Genomic DNA, 23,147 nt, shown 5'->3' on the forward strand with positions numbered 1-23,147 from the left:
AGAACAAACTTGAAGAAAGCAAAAGCTTCTCTTGAATTCAATAATAATTGCCAAAAGTCTTTACACAATGTAATGGAGAGAGTATTTATACTAAAGCTAAAACCCTAGCTAAAATCGTGCAAAATCGTCAAAATATGGAAAGAAGTCTAATTGATATCAAATTCTAGCAAAAAAAGGAAATTCGCGAAAAAAGGAAAATTCTGTCGGACTTTTGCCGCATGGTACATTTTCATGCAGTCGCATGGAAGAAACTATCGCCCCTCAAGAAAATCCTTCATGGGTCTGTGTGGCCGCACCACTTTAAAACCATGAGGTCAAATGGTTGTCACTTTGGCCTCTACCTTCGTCCGCTTGTATTGAGTTGATCCACTTTGATTCGGCTCTCGACCACTTCTACCCTATTAGCACTAACAACAAGTCCTAAGAAAAAAACTCTATCCATGCAAAATGTGTAATTTTTAAAATTAGCATACAATTGTTCCTTTCTTAAGACAACAAGCACGCACTTTAAATGTTCTAAATGCTCACCTAGGTCTTTGCTATAAATTAAAATGTCATCAAAGTAAACTACAACAAATTTTTCTATTAAAACACGTAAAACATGATTCATTAAACGCATAAATGTGCTTGGTGCATTTGTGAGACCAAACGGCATAACCAACCACTCATATAACATATATTTAGTTTTAAATGCCATTTTCCATTCATCACCCTCCCACAAGCGAATTTGATGGTACCCGCTCTTAAGATTAGTCTTACTAAAAACACAAGCACCATGCAATTCATCAAGCATATCATCTAGTCTAAGTATAGGGTGACGATACTTTACCGTAATGTTGTTGATAGCTTTGCAGTTCGCGCACATTCGTCAAGTCCCATCCTTCTTTGGCACCAATAGAACAGGCCCAACACACGGGCTCATGCTCTCCCTTACGTAACCTTTGCTCATCAACTCCTCCACTTGCCTCTGAAGCTCCTTTGTCTCCTCGGGATTGTTACAGTAAGCTGGTCGGTTTGGAGTGACAGCTCCGGGTATGAAGTCAATTTGGTGCTCGATCCCTTGAACTGGTGGCAATCTACTTGGCACCTCCTCTAGTAACACATCTTTGAAATCCTATAACAAAGACTTAACCACGCTAGGGAGGGAGGTGTTAGACTCCTCAAGGTAGAGGAGTGACTCCTTATACACTAATAACAACACTTGTCTCTTATCACTCAAAGCCTTTTTTAATTCACTCCCCCTTGCAAAGAAGTTCACTTTTGGCTTTTCTCTTCATTCAGCTGACTCTTTTTCCCTTCGCACAACTGACTCTTTTTCTCTCTGCTCAACTGACTCCTTTTCTTTCCTCTCATGTGGCCTCTCTCTCTTCCCCCCTTTCTCGGCCACCTCGCTATTTTCTCTCTTACTCACAAGCTCACTATCTTCTCTCCTTTTTATAGATTCTTTTGCTCGCCTTTCTTCCTCATTTCTCAGTTTTATTTGGTCTGCATACATTTGAGCCAGTGTTAATGGCGCAAGAGTAATGAACCTCCCATCCTTGACAAAGCTATACCGGTTCCTATACCCATCATGGGTAACCTTCCTATCAAATTGCCAGGGTCTCCCTAATAGAATATGAGCCGTTTGCATAGGCACCACATCACATTCAACCTTGTCACTATATCTTCCAATTGAGAATTAATTAACACCCGTTTATTTATCCTCACTTCTCCACTCTCATTCAACCACTGCAATTTATAAGGCCTAGGGTGTTTCAATAATGCTAAACCCAGTTTCTCAACTAAAGTTGTGCTAGCCACATTTGTGCAACTCCCACCATCAGCAATCAAACTATATACCTGATCGTGGATGTGGCACCGAGTGTGGAATATGTTCTCCCGTTGCTGCTCCGAATCATGTGATTTGAGTGTTAAGTGCTCGCTTCGAGACCAGCAGCTCCCCAATGGCAAATTTCGTCTCATCTTCACCACCAATATCCTCCAACGTCGACATGTCATCATACTCTCCTTCGCCCTCACTTACCACATTTCCATTGTCCTGCAACACCATGGTTCATTTGTTAGGACACTGAGATGCAATGTGCCCCGACCCCAAACTCTTGAAACAATTGATGTCCTAGCTTCGTGATGGTTGTAGCTCCAATTTTGGCGCTGTCCTAATAGCACTTTCTTCTTTCCCCTTTTGCCACTCACTCCTTCCTTTGATTACTGCTTCACTCCCCTTATTATTACCATCCCACTTCGACTTCCAATTTGGGTTAGAAGACAAAGTATTTACCAGCTGCCTCGCAGTCCCCTTCCTCTTCAGTTGTTTCTCCACCTTCATGGCTACATGCAACATGTCCTCCAGCTCCACGTAATGCTGCAATTCCACTACATTAGCAATTTCTCGATTTAGATAAGAACAGTACCATGGTAGCTTCCCCATCCTCCACCACATTTGCCCTGATCATGAGTATTTCCAGTTCCTTGTGATAGTCCTCTACGCTCCTTGCTTCTCGACCCTTGATACAGGCTCTGCAACTTTTGATGGATCTCCCTATAGTAGTGGTTATCAACGCCTTCAAATCCTCCCAAGTAGTAATTGGTCTTCCCCCACACTGTCGCTGTGCAGTAACCACTTGATCCCACCAGGTTATTGTGTAATTGATGAACTCTAACACCATTAACTTCACTTTCTTCTCCTCCGAATAATTATAGCACTCAAAAATTAATTCCACATTCCTTTCCCACTCCAAGTACGCCTCTATGTCACTCCTCCCCTTAAATTGTGGAATGGACATTTTGATATTGCCCATGTTCCCATCCATCTCATCTCTATGATTATTCTTAACCTGTCGTTCAGGCCAACCACCTCTATTCCTCATCCGTCCCATCCACACTTCTCCATGCTCCTCATCATCCCATTCACTGTCCAAATCAACTGTTTCCCGTTCCATCCTATGCTCTCGCCTACTTGGCCTCCTGGCATTAGATACCTTTGCCCGCGACTCCCTACTAGGATTAGCCACCGATGTATCCATTCTCATCATCTAAGCTTTTTGCTTAGCCCTCCAAGCATCCTGTTGATCCAACCTATCTCTAACAACCTCAAAAGAAAGTTTAAACTACTGTATCAAATACTCTGATGCGCTGTTGTAATAGCCGTGTTGGCTTGAGTTGGAACCTTTTTGTTCAGACATTCTTTCAATTTCTGCCTCACCAAATTTCACTCGGAATCACATAATTGGCTTTTACCCTCTAATAAGCTCACCACTCTTCCTTTTACCACTCAATGCTTCCACCAAGTGCTTCCAAAAACAGTAATAAACTCACCAGATTAAAACTTGTGGATTCAACACGAAACGTAAGTCAAGAGAATAATTTGCAAGGGATTGGTAGCAAATCAAGCAAATAAAAAAATTAAAAAAATAAATTTTTTTTTGACATGAACAGTAATTTTTTTTTATCTGGATGTACAGTAACCCCTTTTCTTTTTTTTTTTAACTAACACAAGAGACTATACTACCAACGAAAAATACGAATTGAATGAATGAATTGAAGAACGACTCAAGAACAAGGAAGGAAATTGGAAATCAAAGAAAACTACAACCTAACAAGAAAATTAAAGATAGAACCTGATTAAATTGGAACCAAAGCTCTGATATCAACTGATATGAATCTCGTAGCAACTTAGACTACGAAACCCACAACTAGATTGATACGGAACCCAAGATCGCAAATTGATAACTTGTTCGGATTTGAACCCAACAAGATGAAACAAAAAACCCAAAGATAACGGTGATGCAATGACCCATTGCTTACAAATTGAAAAACCCACGATCCGACGTTGAACGCCACAAGGAATTATCCTTGATAAGTTATAAATTAATGTTCATAAAAAAAAAATTAGAAAAAAGCAAAAGCCTCTCTTGAATTCAATAATAATTGTCAAAAGTCCTTACACAATGTAATGGAGAGAGTATTTATACTAAAGCTAAAACCCTAGCTAAAATCGTGCAAAATCGTCAAAATATGGAAAGAAGTCTAATTGATATCAAATTCTAACAAAAAAAGGAAATTCGCGAAAAAAGGAAAATTATGACGGACTTTTGTATCATGCGGCCGCCTGGTACATTTTCATGCGATCGCATGGAAGAAATTATCGCCTCTTGAGAAAACCTTGCATGGGTCTGTGCGGTCGCACCACTTTAAAACCATGCGGCCGCATGATTGTTACTTTGGCCTCCGTTTTCGTCCGCTAGTATTGAGTTGATCCATTTTGATTCGGCTCTCGACCCGAATATGAAAGTTGTCCCATTTTGCATCCCGAACATCGTCCCATCAATGGTTTCTTGAATGAGCAATCCTATCGCTTGTTTCGCTTGCTTTACCCTCGATCGTGTCATCGGTCCACCTTCAATTATCAACGGTTCTCGTCTCGCACTCACTTTCATCTAGCTCGGCTCTTGGATCATATCAATTGTTGTACGAAATAATTATTAATCTTAAGCTTAAAATCAGATACTTGAGCGCCTCAAATCCCTTCAGGGTGCATCCATTTTAGAGATTGTTGCAACTGTTGTGAAATTGCTGCAGGTGTATATCGAAATGGGATTTTCTCTCCTGTAAAATTGTGATTTTAAAATAGATGAATTTTCATTTGGATTAGCTATTCTTCGAGCAGTTTGAACTATTAATAACTTTATGATTCACATTTTTCCTTTATCTTGAGAATTGTTCTAGCATGAAGCTAATATTTTTAATTATGTCATAGTTCTAAATATTTTAACAAGTTTTTGCTCAAATCCGTTCAATTTTTGTACAGGAGGAATTGGACTTGGCATTTTTTGTGGTGGTGGTAGTCGAGAAGGAGCAGGAGCAGGAGCAGGAGGAAGAAAAAAGCCAGATAATTTATTTATTTATTTATTTATTTATTTATTATTATTTTTTTGTAATTTTTAATTTTTTAATAATTTATTGGGATTCATTTACACTTTTTCAAAAAATTTGGGACTATGGTTACAATTAGTTCTTTATTTTTCTTTTTTCTTTTGTTTAATTTAAGTAGAAGGGGTATATTTGTCATTTTATAGCTTTTTATCGGGAAATTAGATGAAAATGATGCTTTGCGCAATCAAATATGTAATTAAGTGTAAAAAAGCCAAAAATGGAAGATACTTTTTTAACAATAATAGTAAAAGGTGGGGATGTTATATGTTAATTACCCAACATTAAACAAAAGTGATCTCTTAACGTTACACACATTATCCACAAAGTCGACTTTGACACCCTTTATTAAGTACTACCCATGTAGTGCCATGATACGCAGCTTCTACACACATCCAGCTAGCCTTCCACCGATGTGCCTTACAAGTTCTTCATGAGCACAATATAAGACAAGATGGGAAATTGTGACAATCTCATCAAGTCACCTAGGTAGATAGTAAGGAAAAAGTCATTTGTATAGGAAATTCTTGACAAAATTTCTATTTACGCTGACGTGGTCGCAAATAATTGGATTGTTTTCTTTATTCTCTTTCCATCTTTCAATCAATTCTTGTCATGTATTGTCTGTCAATTTTTTCTATACTCGTAGCACGATTGCAATAATAAAGTCAAAACATGCACGTTGTGTAATAAAATAGCTAATATTAAAATTAATAAGTTTATATCTGAGTTGATTGTCCCAATAATAATGCACTTATATCCATGTTTTTGACTGCTCACTGAAGTTTAAGATGTCGAGTTTTGACCACTAAATTTATGCAAACGTCAGTCTTTACTCATTGCATGAGATCCATTTTTAAGCCTCTAATGAAATTGGTGACATGGCTGGAGGAATGCACATGTGGCAACGAAATACCATTACCAAATTACCATGTAAGAAAGCATCTTTCATTGCTTACTATACTTTGGAAAACTTCTTCGATTGGTTACTACACTTTGAAAGACATCTTCAATTGTTCACTGAACTTTAAAATTGTAAAATTTTAGACACTAAACTTATAAAAATGCGCTGTAGCATGTCTCACATATTTCTACCTAAAATGTCTTTTGCTATACCCCCTACCACCCCCTACAGCTTCTAAATTTTCCACATGACAAGAATGTATAGAATAAATATATTCATGCAACAGTAGGCGCGTCTTTGAGCCAGGCATCCATAAATTATCTACTACTAGTTACATTCATCTAGTATTTACATTCAGCCGGAAAGTTGCACCAAAACATCCAAAAACCATCATTTACTAATCACATTCAGACACAAAGAAATAAAAAAAAAAAAAATTCCATTTTCCACCCAAAAAAAAAAAAAAATTCCATTTTCCACCCAAAAAAAAAAAAAAATTCCATTTTCCACCCAAAAAAAAAAAAAAATTCCATTTTCCACCCAAAAAAAAAAAAAAATTCCATTTTCCACCCAAAAAAAAAAAAAAATTCCATTTTCCACCCAAAAAAAAAAAAAAATTCCATTTTCCACCCAAAAAAAAAAAAAAATTCCATTTTCCACCCAAAAAAAAAAAAAAATTCCATTTTCCACCCAAAAAAAAAAAAAAATTCCATTTTCCACCCAAAAAAAAAAAAAAATTAAAAAAAAAAAAACAAAACATAATATAAAAAAAAAAAAAAAAAAAAAAAAAAAAAAAAAAAAAAAAAAATAAATTCCATTTTCCAACCATCTAAAAAATCCACCTTCATTCTGTGAAATCCACCAGAATGCTGAAATCAATCCGGTTGGGCATACTGTCTTTCTTTGTCCGAAGTTAGTTTCCTTCGAGCCATCCTGTCCAGATCTGCTCTTTTTTCAAAACAAACTGGCTCCAATGGCGTGTTGAACCAATCCTAAATGTAGGAAGTATTGATAAAAATTCAGGGAAAAATGGTTGACAAAATTTACGAGTCTGGAGCATCGGCCCTCGCATTGCGCCCTCGCCCGTGTCCTCCATGCAACATCGAGACTTACATCCGACTTCAGATTCTGCTTTACAGGGTGAATAATACTTGATGTCTTCCGTTACGGATCCCCTCAAAATTCTCCAAATATTGATTAGCTAAGAAATCATACATAAGACATCTATCCGTCTTGTCAAGACTGCAAATGTGTTCAGGGACCATTGATCTTATTTAAAATGCGTCATCCTTACACATTTTAGATGCCTCTGATATTTCAACTGCACCCTTCCTTGCATACGGCTTGCACCCTTGATTTATCATTTGCCTTAAAGTTCCACAATGTACCTATGCAGTGCCCCGTATGTTCTAAACCGTCTATCTAAAGTCCTCTGTCGAACTGTACTTCTGGGCAATCATTAATTGTGGATCATGGACATTCTTCTCCGCAGGAAAGTCCGGAAATCTTGGCCTTGGTATGTCGTTTGATGAATAGCCAGAAGATAATTCCTCTAAAGATGGGTACTCCAAGTCAATTCCTTCATCCATGTTTTGCATGTACATGTTGTCATCCTCATCCACATGATGCTCATTATCAGGCGTAATAAACTCTGAATCGTCCTCCGACCCAGTTATTATGATTTATAACACAATCAATCCAACACAACAACATAATATTTCATTCCCAAAATGATCAAACTAGCATGCTTCAGACTAAAGCTACAGGTAACATAATCCCAAAAAAAATAAAGCAAACCAGACACTTGAATTTAATGATTGTTCAAAGTAGATAAATTACATTAACAAATAATTAGTTAGAAAATTATTAATTCTAAAATCTTTACTTTTTCAATCCGCTGAGAGTAGCCAATGAGACGGGAAATTTGTGACAGATTACGTAGGTAATAATGACAGCAAAAAAAGAAGTAACTTTTACTTTCATCTGAGCCTTCATTGTGAGATATTGCCGGTCTTCCTTTATTCTTCTTCTTCAATGGATTGGGTAGGGCTTGGGGAAAAGAATTTGGGGATTTTGGGGTATGTACGTTCCATTGGCCATGTCTCCAATTTCCTTAGAGATTTGAAACGAATGTTATGACACAAAGTAACATCCAACGTTCGAATAAATTCAGCCCACGTTTGATTTCCATTCTTCTAAAAATTCATGTTTTCAACACTCATTTTCAATTACATGTTCTTTAATAAAATAATATTACACCTAAATTCAAAACTTTTCTTTAATTTTTAACCACATATTTTTCATTAATCTACTATTTAAAATGCGTTATTTCATTCAAAATGGGAATCAAACAAGGGTTAGTGGTCAAAATTTGACATTTTACGCTTCAATGAGAAGTCGAAGACACAAGCAAAGTTTCATGAATATTGGGATAACTAACTCTAGATATTATGCCATTGTTTGAACCCCATTATTTTCATAAGATGCGTTTTTTAATAGTGTATTGATAAAAAATGTGTGGTTAAAAATAAGCAAAAGTTTTGAATTTTGTGTGTAATAATTTTTTATTAAAGAATGTGTGGTTGAAATGATGTCAAATCACTCTTTAAGAATATATTTTTTGAAAAAATGGGGGTCAAACAGGGCCTATAATATATTTTCTAACTAAAAGTTCCATTGATGGAATTTAAGTTTCAACCTCATGTTCATCCATATCTTTATGTAGAACACCCGATTTTATTTTTTTGCAAACAAAACATTTTTCCCCAAGAAATATAACGTCAAACTTATAATTTAAAAAAAAAAAAAAAACTAATTCTAAGATGAATATAATTATTGCAAGGATATTATACCTGCAGAAAGTCCGTTGGATAGAATTTTTATTTCGGCCTTCAGTTCACGAATAAATCTCTGCAACCCATATTTGAATTTTATATTCCTATTGACGCTACCAAAAATCGTACATGTTGATTTTCGAGTTTTGTGATTGAGAATAAGCATGAACAGAGTCTTTTGGTACCTGAAACAAAGGTTTCGAAGTGTGTTCTCGTCGTTCCACCGATTCTTAAGTTAGAGAGAATTCATGCATAAGGCTATAAGCTGAAAATTATGTAAAAATGCACATGAATAATGAATTAAAGCTCTATATTTATACTGGTAGTTGTACACTCCTAATAGGGTTTGGTTAGCTAAGTAGCCTTATCCTTAGAGGTACGACCTGAGATGGATGTTGGATTTGCAATACAATTGTAAGACCGGTCATGGTTGATGACAACATTGTTGAGATAGATTCCTCCCGGGTAGGCATGAAAATGGAAGGTTAAAGGTCGCCGTCTGGACCATCGAATCATACATGTGTCACACATCCAGTGGACTTCTGCAAATTGCATTATCTACACCTGAGCACCCAAATTCTACATTACGTAATCTCCTGATATTTGTCCCAATCGTTATTAAAAGCTCGACCACCTCTAAAATTCAAAAAGCATTCTCGACCTATCTGCACCATTTCCTAAAATCCAAGCTTTTTTAGAACGGATGCACAGGGCCAAGTGATATGATCATTATTGGAAAACATCCTGAGAAGTATAACTAAGGACTATACACGCTGGTTTAACATAGATAAGCTATGGAGTCCATGGTGTCATCAAGGAATGCCCAAAGACTAATATCATACTTCCATGATATTTGGTGTCGACCATACTCGAGGTAAGTCCTCAAGATATTTTTTACCACTTGACTAGTGTCCTCAAGCACTTTCCTTTGCTTAAACTAAAGACCTTCCTACTTAAACATAAAAGGCCCCTACTCTCCAAGGATTTTAATCTTATCCAAACTTTTCAAGGGCATTGGGCAATTTTAAGGTATGGTTTGAGACCATAAGTTATTTCCTTAGTTTTAATTAAGAGTGACAGTGAGGTTGCCCGAGGCTCAAATAGCTCGAGTAGTAGCGGGACTTAGGGAACATCGATTATTTCAATGGTGGTCCTTCTTGATGCTTGACCAAGGTACCAGAGTAAACATTGAGTTCAAGTTTCCCGACAAGGTCTACAAATTCAAGGAACACCTAGCGACAACAACTGCTAGAAAGTTTAGGCTAATGCCCAATTGTGACAGTAGGTCTCCTGACCCTAAGGACAAGATGGTATAAGCTCGAGGAAGGAAAGTTCATCATTTTTATGGATACTCTTAAAGTCGGATTTAGAGTGCCCTTGCACCCATTTTTTATAGGTTTGTTAGTCGAGCACTCTATGTGCTAGGGACAGTTAATGCCCAACACCTTGAAGATGCTCATTCATTTCTTTATAGTCTGTATGTACTTGGACATCATACCATAGCTCGACCTGTGTCGAACGATGCTCGACCTGTGTCGCTCAAACAACATCTCCAATTCACTTGTTTTGCTAACCTCTTGACTCGAGGTGGGTTTAGAATCCCTACCATGCCCAACTAATTAAAGGGGTAGAAGTATAGGTAGTTCTATGTAGTTGCTCGAGACCCTAACCCCCCATTTTGGCCTAGATGGGGTGTCCTGATCCACGTCAAGTTCTATGAGGTTCAGGCTTATTTTGAGTCATTAGAATGAGATAGGAAGAAGCTCCATGATATTGGTCCATTGGTGTTGAACATGAAAGACATCCTCGAGGACAACGTATTAGACCTTGTGGATGCGAGAGACATTAAGGGTGTGGTCCTCTTTTATAGTTGACTTTTTATTATCATCCTTGCCATTATGATTGTTCTAATGACTTATTTATTTTTTGCAAAAATGTCTTTCAATCCCCCTGTACTTCGAAAGTTTGTGACCATCAAGTCTAAGGCTTCTCAGCTTGAGGCTCTTTCCTAGACGAAGGGAAAGACGAGGCCTAGTTTCTCGAAGCCTAACCTGTCAACGAGGTGGCCAGGTGAGACCATTAAGTCTCAACCACAGTCCCGAGCCCCCAATTACATTGCCAATGTCCTTATCATCTCAAGTCCCGTCACCTTGATGTACTCTTAAGGTTGTCAAGCTCGAGGATGACTCTTTCCCAACAAGGGCCTTGTTCATGAAAATCCCGCAAACGTATGGGTTCGTTGTATTAGTAATAATCGTAATGAAAGAGTTATTGTCCTACATGGAATAAGATCTAATCCTAGTATATTTGATATATTTAAATTCGTGATAGCAACCAAAAGTGATTTTGAATAGCTAACTAATTTTTGTAATTGAAATTTAAGAAATTAATGGAAGTTGGTTTAAAATTCAAATGAGTGAACATATTGGATTTTAGACGCTACTGATCAATTCTTAGTTCTAATTTTCAACCAGTGATAATTATCTTAACTCATGCAATTACGACAATTGATAATTTCACTCTTATTTATTATTTTTTTCAAGATATAATAAACTTATGATTACCATGAAACGATCATATTCCTAGTCCGAATTTATATGGCAAACACGTATTGACATTTAAGATTATCACACATGATATCATACGCCACAAATATTATTCCTAACATTTATTACCCATGTGTTTCAATAATAGTGTTCTACCTACTGTGAGTTTTTCAACACTACGAATAAGTAACTTATTGTCCTAATGGTGCGCAAACATTAAAACAATGTAAATATGCATATTAATGGAGTCACAACGCAAGAATTAAGATAAAAAGACAATGTTTTGAATTAAAAACTAAGAGTTAAACAGTTTTGTCATCCGTCAAATAAAAAGAAATTTAGGCTAGCATATTAATGTAAAAAATACACAAAAAATAAAATAAAGTCATTATCCGAATCACTAAAATATGACAAGAATCTGGAATCCTTCAATTTATGCCTTCAAATCGTAACCTAAGCAATGAATTCTTTGTTCTTCAATGTGTCTTCTCTCTTTTTTTCTCTCTAAAGTAGGCTTTCAATATAATAAGAATTAGGCCTTCCGCGTTTTGGCCGGATCTTGGTATAAATAGGGTGCAAAAAATTACACATCAAAAGTTTCCAAAACAAAATAAGGAAACTGAATTATTAATGTGTACGGATAGTTCACTTGAATTAGCCTCTTAAGTGAAATTTTCCAACCTTGCGTATGCAAGGCCTGCAAGCCCATGCATACGCATGGTTCAATTTTTGGAGACCAATTTACAAATTGGTCCTTGAACTTTCTCAAGTGTGTGTTTTGATCATTTCCCAGAATTTCTCATCCCGTTAACTTCTCTTCAATTCTAATTGACTTTTGGTGTTCTCAAATCATCGTCTTGCAATACGACTCAACTTTTTAATTATTGCATTTTAGACCTCAAACTTTGTACTTGATGCAATTGAGTCTTTTTTCGCTTATTTTCTTTATTCTCGCATCTTCATCCTTTGCTACCTACAACTGATATATACATAAGATTAAGCCATATTCATCCAATTTGTCAACAAATAATCAATTTTAGCGGCCTAAATAAGCATATAAAATAAGCTTATCAAACACCCTCAAACTTGAACATTTATCCGCCCTCAAACAAACTATAGCCCAACCCAACCAAACTTTGGTTAAATGGTATGCCGTTAGTCTCAAGTATGGATAACTGTAACATTACTCCGAACAGTGTCCAAATTACACAATTGAAATTAATTTCCACTTATTCAATGTGAAACTTAAAGTGTATAAGTGAATATTCATGTAGACATCACAAGCTCATAACTGGTTTGATTCCTGACCTGCATTAGTCAATTATTTCCTCTCCTCACTCATAAGATACATACTCTCAAACTTATGTTTTTCACTAACTTTTCCTAAGGTATGCACTAAAGTCGACTTTTAACTGATTCTAATTCTCATCCTCTCTCATTCGGATAGATTATAGCTACTATAGTTAACATCTCAACGAATAAGGATTCTCCTATATTTTTAATCACTTTGGCCTTCAAGACTCAATTGAGCTAATAACCCGTTGTCAAAGGTTTAAGTCTCTAAAACAAGTGTTCGAGGCTTAATCTTGGCACTTGGTGTGTTTTTTGTTTTATGCACTTGTTTATTTTGCTTCTTTAACCACAAAATTTTCTTTTAATTTTTTTAACTTTTCTCCATTAAACGCTTCAACCGATGACTCCCAAGTCAGATGACCATAGGACTTCAGGTTTTAAAGATCCTTACAGGATTAATAGCTCGAGTAAAAAAGGTTCAGAGAAGTTCTTTTTACTTCTTTTAATTGCCAAGATTAATGCAATGCCCTTTATTAAATACCTATTCCTGAAATCGACACCCTAACTTGAGATTTTCGTCCCGTTTCATCTTGTTGGCTCTAGATAATCCACACAATAATTTCACAGACGGAATCCTTACTTGTCTCAATGTTCCCCTATACTAGTTCAATCATCTTCAAATTTTCCTAAAAAAAGTTTTATGGGCATATGTATTCGTACTGCTTCAGGTTTGCATCAACTATGTTCTACTTTCTTCTAATATGAACCAGGTCATCAACTCAAAATGCAAAATATGAATATATTGCTGAATAAAGATCAAGTTTCACATAAACAAGTATCAATCAACTCAACATATAATTTTTTCATGGTTCTTAGTTAATTACACAATTCCAATATATGCATCATCGCCAGCAAGGCCATCCAACCCGCACTAACACACAAAAATTAAACACAGTTTTTTTTCACATGCCAATCATGCAGAAAGCAGTAAACAACATAAAAACGATGAAGATAAAAGATAAAATCACCCCCAAACTTAACACACGCATTGCCCTTAATGTACCACAATATGAGATTAAAATGCAAAAGTAAAGGTAAAAAAGAAATCGAGACCTCCCCTGATATGGCGTAAAATTAATTGGCTAACTTTTCCTATAGCTCCCATTGTTTCCTTAGTCAATGTCGGTTTAGATTTTCATCACTTCCTATTCCTACCCAATGTAGTTAAATAAAACATTAAAGACCAAATGCCTGGAACACATGTTACCTAGCTCAAACATCTAATAAACCAACTAATTTATAGGGGATATAAGGAGAAACGAGGTGTGGATGACGAGTCTCTAAAATTGAATGAAAACTAATCTAAATTATCTTAAACTATTCTAAATCTAAAAAGCAAAATAAAGAAAATGAACAGAAGTGTTGGGTTACCTCCCAACAAGCGCTTGTTTAAAGTCCATAGCTCGACTTCTATTATTTTTAGGCTCTTCATGGTAGCTTGAAAAGGGATTTTTAGCTTAGCATTTTATGCACTGATTGCACTTCCTTCTTTCATCTTCGACAAAATCAAGTTTTCATCGCTATCTCTACCAACATTTTCACCTTCATCTAGCCTGCTTTTGTAGCTTTCCCAATGATCAACTCATTAGTAATCCTTAATGTATTAAGGTTGCTTGATTGGATTCTCCATAGTAAAGCTTTGTTGCTCATCGTCTATCCTCAAGACTATCTTATTAGTATCAAAATCCAGCAACGCTCGACTTGTAGACAAGAATGGCTTTCCTAGAATTATTGGCATCTGATATGCCTTTTCCATGTCAAGGATGATGAAATCAGCTGGAAAAATAAACTCCCTCACCTTGAGAAACATGTTTTCGACTATTTCGTAGGTGTATTTCAGTGATCTATTTGCCAGTTGAAGGATGATAGAAGCAGCCTTGGGGTCTCCCAATCCTATTTTCCTGTAAAGAGGCAAGGGAATTAAGTTAATACTTGTTCCTAAATCAATTAAACAATTAATACTCTGTAAATTTCCTATGGAGCAAAGTATAGCGAAACTCTCTAGATCTCTAAGTTTGGGAGGGATCATACACTGAATTATCATGCTACATTCTTCAGATAAAGCTATTATTTTATGTTTGTGCAGATTCCTCTTCTTGTTCAACATCTCTTTGAAGAACTTGGAGTAGTTTGGAATTTGAAGGATCGCATCAATGAAAGGGATGTTGACATGCAGCATTTTAAGGACTTCCGAGAATTTTGTGAACTGCTTCTCTAGCTTGATATTTTTCAACGTTTGAGGAAATGGAACTGGGTGTGCAAATGCTTTGATTGAAACTTTACTTCAACTTGTGGACTATCTGAAGGTATTTGTCGATCATTCTATGTTGATTTTTCAAAATACTCCACTTGTTCCTTGCCCTTTGTAGATTCCTGAATATTCTCTATCTCTTTTTTTGTTGTGGTGATTTCTAATAGCTGAACATCGCTTCTAGTAGTGATATCCTAAACCTGCTGTACTGTAGGTTGCCTTTGCAGTCTCTAAGGAAATGGAATGGATGGCATATGTGCCTTCATAGGGTTGGCGAAAGTGAATGATGGAAGCTCAATAGTTGCATAATTTACCGCCTCAACTGCTAATACTTGCTCCTGTAGGTTCTTCTTCGTGTCACTCGGTAAAGTACTCGGTGGTCTATTAGCTATTGTAGCTACGATCTATCCTACCTGTTGTTCTGAATTCTTGAAAGACGCATGCTGATTCTGAAAGTTGGTTTCAATCTTAATAACTTACTGAGATAGAAAATCTTCCAACGATGGCTTTCTCACTTGCTGTTGTCACTGTTGTTGAAACCCTGGTAGTCTATTCTGATTGTTTTCCCTCTATCCATGTCCTTACCTCTGATTGTTAGATCATGAAAAGTTTGGATGATTTCTTTATCCCGAATTATATGTGTTGAAGTAGGGGTTGTTTTGCTGTGTCTGGTAGTTCTGCGTGTAGCTCACTTTCTCAAGCTGATTAACATGTGTAGAAACTAAAGGACAGCATGTAGTAGCATGATCCGCTCCACAACCTTCCCAAATAGGTGTCAATGGATGTACCATGTTAACTGATTTAGATAGATTGTTCATTTTCATTGTAAGGACTTCCATTTGCATGGCCAGTGCTATCATTGCATCCACATTATGTAACCCTACTATTTTCCTTGGAGCTTTCCTATCGGTTAGTCACATCGATTGATTTTCACCTATTTTTTCAAACAAATTGTAGGCCTCATCGACGTCATGTTTCATCACCGATCCTCCCACTGAAACGTCTATTATATTCTTGAACTCATGTTTATAGACCGTAATAGAAAAGATACTGCTGAGCCTGTAGGAATGTCAAAGCTAGGGCATTTCCTGAAATAATTCTAGAACTTCTTCCATGCCTCAGGGCAGCTCTCGAAGTCATTCTGCTTGAAGGTATGAACTTCATTCCTGATTTGGTGAACTCAAGAAGGTGGGAAAATTTTTATCGTAAATTTTTGAGTCATATCATTCCATGAGTGTATGCTCCCTAAAGGTAAACAATGAAACTATGCTCTAGCGACATCCTTCAAAGTATGAGAAAATAACAGCATTTGGAATGTGTTTGCTAATATACCTTAGTGACTGATCACTTCACACAACATGAGAAACGCCCAAATATGTTCCCGAGGATTCTCCATGGCTTTTCCAAAAAAAACCCGATGTCTTGGTGCTTTCGAAACAGATTGATGACATCTGGTCTGAGGTGGAAATTAGGCTGTCCAAATGGAGGATATACCACGACAGGTTGCACTAGTATTGGAATTAGATTGACATAATTCCCAACTAAAATAGGAGTTTCGTTTTGGATAGCTCTCGGATGGTTTGGCTGCGGTATTTGTTTATGAAGCTAAACCTGATTCTGTGGTTGACTTTGGTTATTTGCCATTCTCCTTGCTTGACATTGAACTCTTCTGCGTTTTTTGAATGTTTTTTTGATTTCGTGATTTAACGGAAAGAGATGTGCTCGTCAGGATTTTGCATATACCAAATTAGCCTGCAAATAGTCAAGACATAAGAGAATTAAGTAGTCTAATAGTAGCCTAAAAGCAACAAAAATAAGATAAAAATGAATTTAAAATATCTAATAACTAAAATTAACACCGTTATTCTTTTTTTAACTTGAATTACCAAATAAAATATTGGCGGGGTTTTCTAAATTAGAAACACAGAATTAATTAAAATGCATCACATGTTAAAATTGAAAGAAAATCTTTCTTGTGTACACATTTATGCAAAATCAAGACTGCAAAAGTAGTGACTTTTCATTTTTCTTTTTCTTTTCCTTTTCCATTTTGCCTTTTCACCTAAGTTCAAAGGCGAGGTTTCACATTATGTTTTAGTAGTTTCTAAACGAATTTAATGAAATTCAATAAAGCTGATTTGTTTTATTTAAAGTTTAGTCAACTCTTCCTTAGTCAATGAAATAGTGTTGGACATGAGAAGAATGTGTTTACCAAAACTTTGTGAATCAGATGGTTGTTACATAAGGAATTCTTTATGCTTTTAGTCCTTGTGTTGATTTAAACAAAAATCAGATTATTAGTGAATTTTTATCAAAATTAATGAAATATATAATTAAAAAGTTGTGAAACTCGTAAAATATGTATTTGTTTCCTCCAATTGGCGATATAGAATGGAAGAATTTACCTACAAATTCGAACTATTAAGATATGACAGTACTTATATAGTACAAAGTTTTAAGTAGAGTCATACCATATTTAAAAATCATAACACTATCATATATAGTTCTTTTAAAAAGTAACAACTAACATTGAGCAACGGTTTTTCTCCTCAAGTGAAAAATAGGTGATCAAACTTTGTTCTTCTTTTTATTAAGAATCTGGTAATATTTAAAAATGTCAACTTTATTAAGCCCTTGTTTAAGCCTCATTCTTTTGAAAAAATACATTTTTCAACAGTATTTTGATATTATTTCAGCCATACATTTTTCAATAAAATAATATTACACGCAAATCCAAAAGTTTTCCTTATTTTTTAACCACTCATTTCCCATCAATACACTATTCGAAAATTCATTCTCCCCAAAAAAAATGGGGTTTAAACAAGGGCTAAATTTCTGTTTGTCTCCCTGTAAAACAAAACTCTTTTTAAGTTTCATTCTCATTTTCAACTACTCATTTACACAATAAAATACTTTGGAACGTAATGATCTCAAATACCGTATTAAGATTGGAGGTTCCATCTAAAAAAGTCAACCTTATTAAGAAAGCTAAAATTTTATATGTTGGTCTGTATTTTCATCTTTGTTTAAGGTGGAATTTATCCCTTAACACTTTTGTTGTTGTCTTAAGTTATCAAATGGCTCGTGTGGGCAACTATAAGCATACCTGCCGGGGTCGAGATTTTTCATGAACGCCAAAGCTGTTTTATGCATCACAGTCTCAAACAAAATGGGACTTTGTTAAAAAAATCAAAAGCTGGAAATTTACTATAAAATGTTCATTGCATATTGAGAAGTAGAACGAGGCCTTTTTGTGAAATTATAATTACCTTTTCCATTCGCTATGGTCAATGAGTAGACATCATTTTCTGCACTCTATATCATAAATAATAATTTATTTAATTAAAATTCTTTATATATATATAGAAAATGATCTCCTAAACACCGGTGACATGGCAACCATTTAATTGGTGAATAAGTTAACGATAGGTTTCATGTATTTAATAATTCACCAATTAAATAATGTGCTATGTCACCGGTACTTAGCTTACCATGTCACCGGTGCTTAACTTCGGAGATCATCCTAATACATATATATACTGGTTATTTACAAGTATAATTTGTGTACGTCACTTGTGATGTGAGTAGACGGCAAGGTATGGTTACATAACGAAACCAAATAAATCATAATTGACAAGTAGTGAACCAAGTTGCACCGTCCTAAAGAAAATTGGATCTTGATAGCTCTTAGTAGCAGCTGCTCTAATACCATAAAGAATTTTGTGGAATAATGTAGTTAACTAATCCTACATTAAAGTATGGGTGAAAATTCTCTATGACCACTATACTTTCAACATTATTTCTCAACAATAGTCGAACTTTAAAAAAATTCAGAATACTCACTTTACTTTTAAAGTTGTTTTTTCAACTACTTAATTTAAAAAAAATAAAAAATGTTTAGCGTAATTATTGTAATTTATAGTTGTTTATTAGTCGTTATACCTTTAGCGTTGTTTTCCACCTATCGCTTCAGATCATTTGAAAAGTTAACTATTATTTTTACCAATTTGTAAATGGAAATAAATGGAGAGACATATGTGAAACTAAGTTCAATGTATATTGACAAAAAAAAAAATAAATAAATAAATAAAATTGAAATTTAGTGAACATTGAGAAACAAAGTTAAAGTTGCAGCAGCCATTGAAATTTTTAACCTGTGCAATCAACCCCTGTTTTGTATGGGAAAACATAATTGAAACCTATACAAAGGAAACATTAAATACAATAGAAGAATACACAATGAGGCAGTTGCAAACATAAATTTGAATATTTAAAAATAATAATTATGCTATTTGTACATCCATTACGTACACCGAGATTTACACCCCCTACGTGTCAAAAATCTGACCATTGATTAAAAACGTATTGTTAAAATCAATGCATCTAAATCTGCCAACTCACATGGGTGGGTGTAAATCAAGATGTCAACTTTGGTGTATGTATAACATAGTTCAACTAAAAACAAATGAGAATGAGAAAGAAAATGAAAAATGAGAAAGGGCACCTAACATCTCAAAAGTAACTAGATTGAGATTGCAAGAGTTCAAGTTGTGCCAATAGCTTAGCCACCATTGGTTTCAATATAGGATCGCCATTTTTTGCTAGATCAATGAGAAGCATTTGTGCAGATTGACCATACTCTACTCTATGAGCCTCAACACTGAAAATTTTTTCCAATATCCAAAGGGCTTTCTCTTGAGACTTTGCATTCCCTGATTCAATAACTTTCAGAATGGCTTGAATTCCTGAGTTTTTCGATATGTAATTGATCCCATTCTCCCAAATTTCATCTTGTAGAAGTGTTGATAGGCAACTAAGAACCGCTTCATCTGATGCCCTTTCACTACCTTGCAAGAGTTGAATCATTTGAGAAATGGCACCGGTTTTCACTAAACAAAATGTGCTTTTGAGAGAGCAGTATCCATCGTGAACTTCACAAACTGCGTTCGAGGGAGGGATGCAAAACCACCTTGATTTTCTCGACTTACTTAAATGTACAGAATTTTGAGACAGTTGAGTCAAGCAAGTAGCAGCCTTAGATTTAGTAACTGACGAACAACTTGAAAGTAGCTTTAGAAGAACAGGAATTATACCATTCTCAGCAGCATAGTGTTGTAGTTTTTTGTCTGTCGGGATTGTGAACCGGATTAATATACCTGCTATGCTCTCAGTCAACCATATCATTGTAGGGGTCGAAGTTGTAGTTATTGAACTTGCCATGGAAATTAACACGGGCAATAAGTTCTCATTCTTGAGTACATATGTAATTTTCCTGTCATTCACCGGCAAATTGCTTAGTATGCCAAGGGCAGCAGTCTTTTCACACTCATATGTTGATGTTGAAACTATATTTGAAATAGTAGTCAGATGTGTATCCCCAAATTGTTCTCTGAATTCTCCCGGTATATCTTTGGACAGTGTGTAAACCAATTTCAAGGCACCCGTCCTGATTTTAGTGTTGCTTTCCGTAAAGAAAGGTAGGAGGAGCTGAATTGCGCCATTTTCTCTCATTTTCTTCCTGACTTTTGATGCGCGTGATTGGGAGGCAATGTTATTTAGTGCATCTAAGAGATGATTCTGAATTACCGGACTAGAAAGGTTTAAAAGTGATAGTATCTGCTGAGCTACGTCTTGTTTGAAAAGTATATTTTCAGATTGAGAAATCTTTGCAAGAATTGCTGATGCTGGCTCGCGCAGAGTCATGAGAACAGACGTCACAGAGAAAAGAAGCTGCAGAAGAGCTGCTGCAATTCCTGAATGAATCAAGAGTTGGATATTCTCCTTCAAGCATGACAAAGTTTGCAGCGCGTTTAATGCTGAAAGTTTAGCTTCAAGGTTACCCTTGGTGAACATTTTCACAAGCGGTTCAATTGCCCCATCTTCTCCAAGGGAAGCTTTGTTTTGATCTGTGAGTTCCATCCTTGATATCGCTGTTGCCATCAGAACTTTACTCATATCGGAGCCTGCCAAGGAAATTTCGAAAGCTAAAATAGGAACTCCTTCCCAAAATCGAGTACAAAAAGAAACAACACATACCTTCCTTTAGGTAGTGGATTAGAGGCTTGAAGTAACCAGCCTCAGCCATATGAAGAGCATGTTGAGTATTGCTTGACATTGCATCTAGCAATTTTTTTGCATTTCTAGAAGCCTCTTGATCATCTCCATTGGAAATCGTCACCAACATTACAATACATCCTTGCGTTCTCCCAATTCTTCTTCTGACTGCTGGATCATCTGCAAGATTCAATAAAAGCCCTACGGCCTCCCTTTGCTCCTCCACATCCCGAGCCAGTGACTTCACTAATGCTGATAGAAATCCCAAATCCTTCATGTCTTCCTGCACACTACTATAAGTCATATATAACACTTTAAGAATGTTAGGTATGCTAGAGTTTCAAAGACTACATGGGTTACTAAACAGAGTCGTGTTGAAATATTTGTCATTTGCCTTGTCTAATACGGTCCAGTTGAGCCATGAGTGGACACCAGACATTCAATTAATAGTAGGCTACATTAATAATGAGCTCAAAAAGTAATTACAGTACCTTGCTTTGATTATTCTTCGCGATAAGATAGCTTAGTATTTGAATTATAGTCACTCTGTCATCTCCTTTACTCGAACCCAATCGTTGAGATAAAACCTTGATTATACCTTCATCATTCATTCTTTCACTTGAAATCATACCATCCATGATCAGTGTATTTAACCCCAAAAGTGCATTTTTAAATTTGCTGTCCTTACCATTCTTGATCTGCATAATAGCATCATCAATGTCCAATATAATTTTATCCTCCTCTTCCTCTTCCTCTTCCTCTTCCTCCTCCTCCTCCTCCTCCTCTATCTCAATTTCTGTTTTTTCCTCCTCGGTTTCCTCCTCCATCGTTTCATCCTCAGCCTCACTCGGAAATTCTGATTCACGCTCTGAACTCAAATCAATTCTTACATTCATCATTTTCTCACGCAAAGTTTTAATCTTTTCCTTATTAGCTATTGGTACATCATGGCTTGCAAAGAGGACCAGGCCTAGTGATCTTCCCAAATTCTGCGTCAAATCTTCAATATGCTTGGCGGGTGATGATCGGATATTTGGACTTCCAACAACAAATTTGGCACGTCGGAAATCAGTGTCAAGTGATTCAATAGCTTTCTGAATGGTTGGTAGGTCTGCAACCTCATTGCTGTCTTTCATTTCATCAAGAATTGGACTAAGTTTCTCTATGAAAGTCGATAATTCTGCAATAGTCTCTGTTTCTGTTGATGATGATATAAAGCTTTTGGCTGGAGAATCACCAGCTAATGATTGTTTCTCTTGTAAATCTGATATTTCCATTTTCTGGACTCGTTAACAAAAACAGCAAAATTATCTCGAAACTGCACAAGATCCAAACATACCAATATTTGGGAAATTGGAAAGCGATAGTATCACTCTTACATACGCATTAGACTATACAAGATGGAATTTCGATTCTTGAAAGTACACCTTGTATAATTACAGAAAGATGTCTGAAAGAATGATAAGAAAATTGCACCTGTGTTTGCTTGAGAAAGTACATAGAAGAATCATAAGACTGATTTGGAAATTCTCAGCAGACCAGGTCCATATTACAGTTCACACAAGAAGAGGAAAAGAAAATTGGTGAGAGATACATCAAGACTTGGTTTTATTTTTCTACTTCTTTGGCAATCACATAGAAATTTCGAATTTTGAGCAGTAAAAAAATATTGTTTCGTGGAGAGGAAGTGACTATTTCTGTACGCAGATTGTTGAGACAGAGAGAATTGGAAGATTGTTGTTTGTAAGTAAGTGAAGAGAGGCATCTGCCAATACAGAACTATGGCTGACTTGTGAAAGTGATATTATTTTGTTCTTTCATTATATAAAGAAATACTAAACGGGGGAGGAGACCAAGCAACCTATTGTAGTCCGCCCAAAAATAAGCCCCGTCTGAGCCCAATTAAATCTCATCAAATTAAATTAAGTTTTTCTATTTCCTATTTTCAACCACACAATTTTCAATAAAATAATATTATACGTAAAATGAAAATTTCTCATTCTTTTACAGTTATCCATTTTTCGAAAAAACACTATTTCACTATCATAATAAAAAAATAATGAAGGCCAAACGATGGCTAAATACTGCACAAGTTGTGTGACTTTATAAATTCCTTTTACTTAGTCAAACGGAGGATAATTAATATCAGATAGGGATTTTTGGGTCTACTTTTAACAACAATGTGGGGATGGCAACGATCTCTATCTAACTATATTAATATTTGAAATGGTAAAAGGGTAGAAATGTAAAATCATACCTTATCGAAGTTGCCATCT

At 35.8% G+C, this 23,147-nt stretch overlaps 1 protein-coding gene across 2 annotated transcripts; it reads right to left on the reverse strand.

Annotated features, from left to right (window-relative positions):
• Positions 1–19,057: 19,057 nt before the first annotated feature.
• LOC111386183 (U-box domain-containing protein 44-like) lies at positions 19,058–22,664 on the reverse strand. Of its 2 annotated transcripts, none has more exons than XM_023010640.1 (4): positions 22,348–22,664; positions 21,363–22,151; positions 20,854–21,154; positions 19,058–20,780 (listed from the first exon to the last, which is right to left on the reverse strand). In XM_023010640.1, exons 1-4 carry the CDS (start codon positions 22,369–22,371, stop codon positions 19,330–19,332), a joined length of 2,565 nt encoding a protein of 854 aa, XP_022866408.1. In that variant the 5' UTR covers positions 22,372–22,664; the 3' UTR covers positions 19,058–19,329. The 2 variants fall into 2 exon arrangements, with proteins under 2 accessions (XP_022866408.1, XP_022866414.1); XM_023010646.1 differs by having other exon boundaries at positions 21,363–22,189.
• Positions 22,665–23,147: the final 483 nt, after the last annotated feature.

The sequence above is a fragment of the Olea europaea genome, chromosome 3, assembly GCF_002742605.1.
Source record: "Olea europaea var. sylvestris chromosome 3, O_europaea_v1, whole genome shotgun sequence".
Classification (NCBI taxonomy): Eukaryota; Viridiplantae; Streptophyta; class Magnoliopsida; order Lamiales; family Oleaceae; genus Olea; species Olea europaea.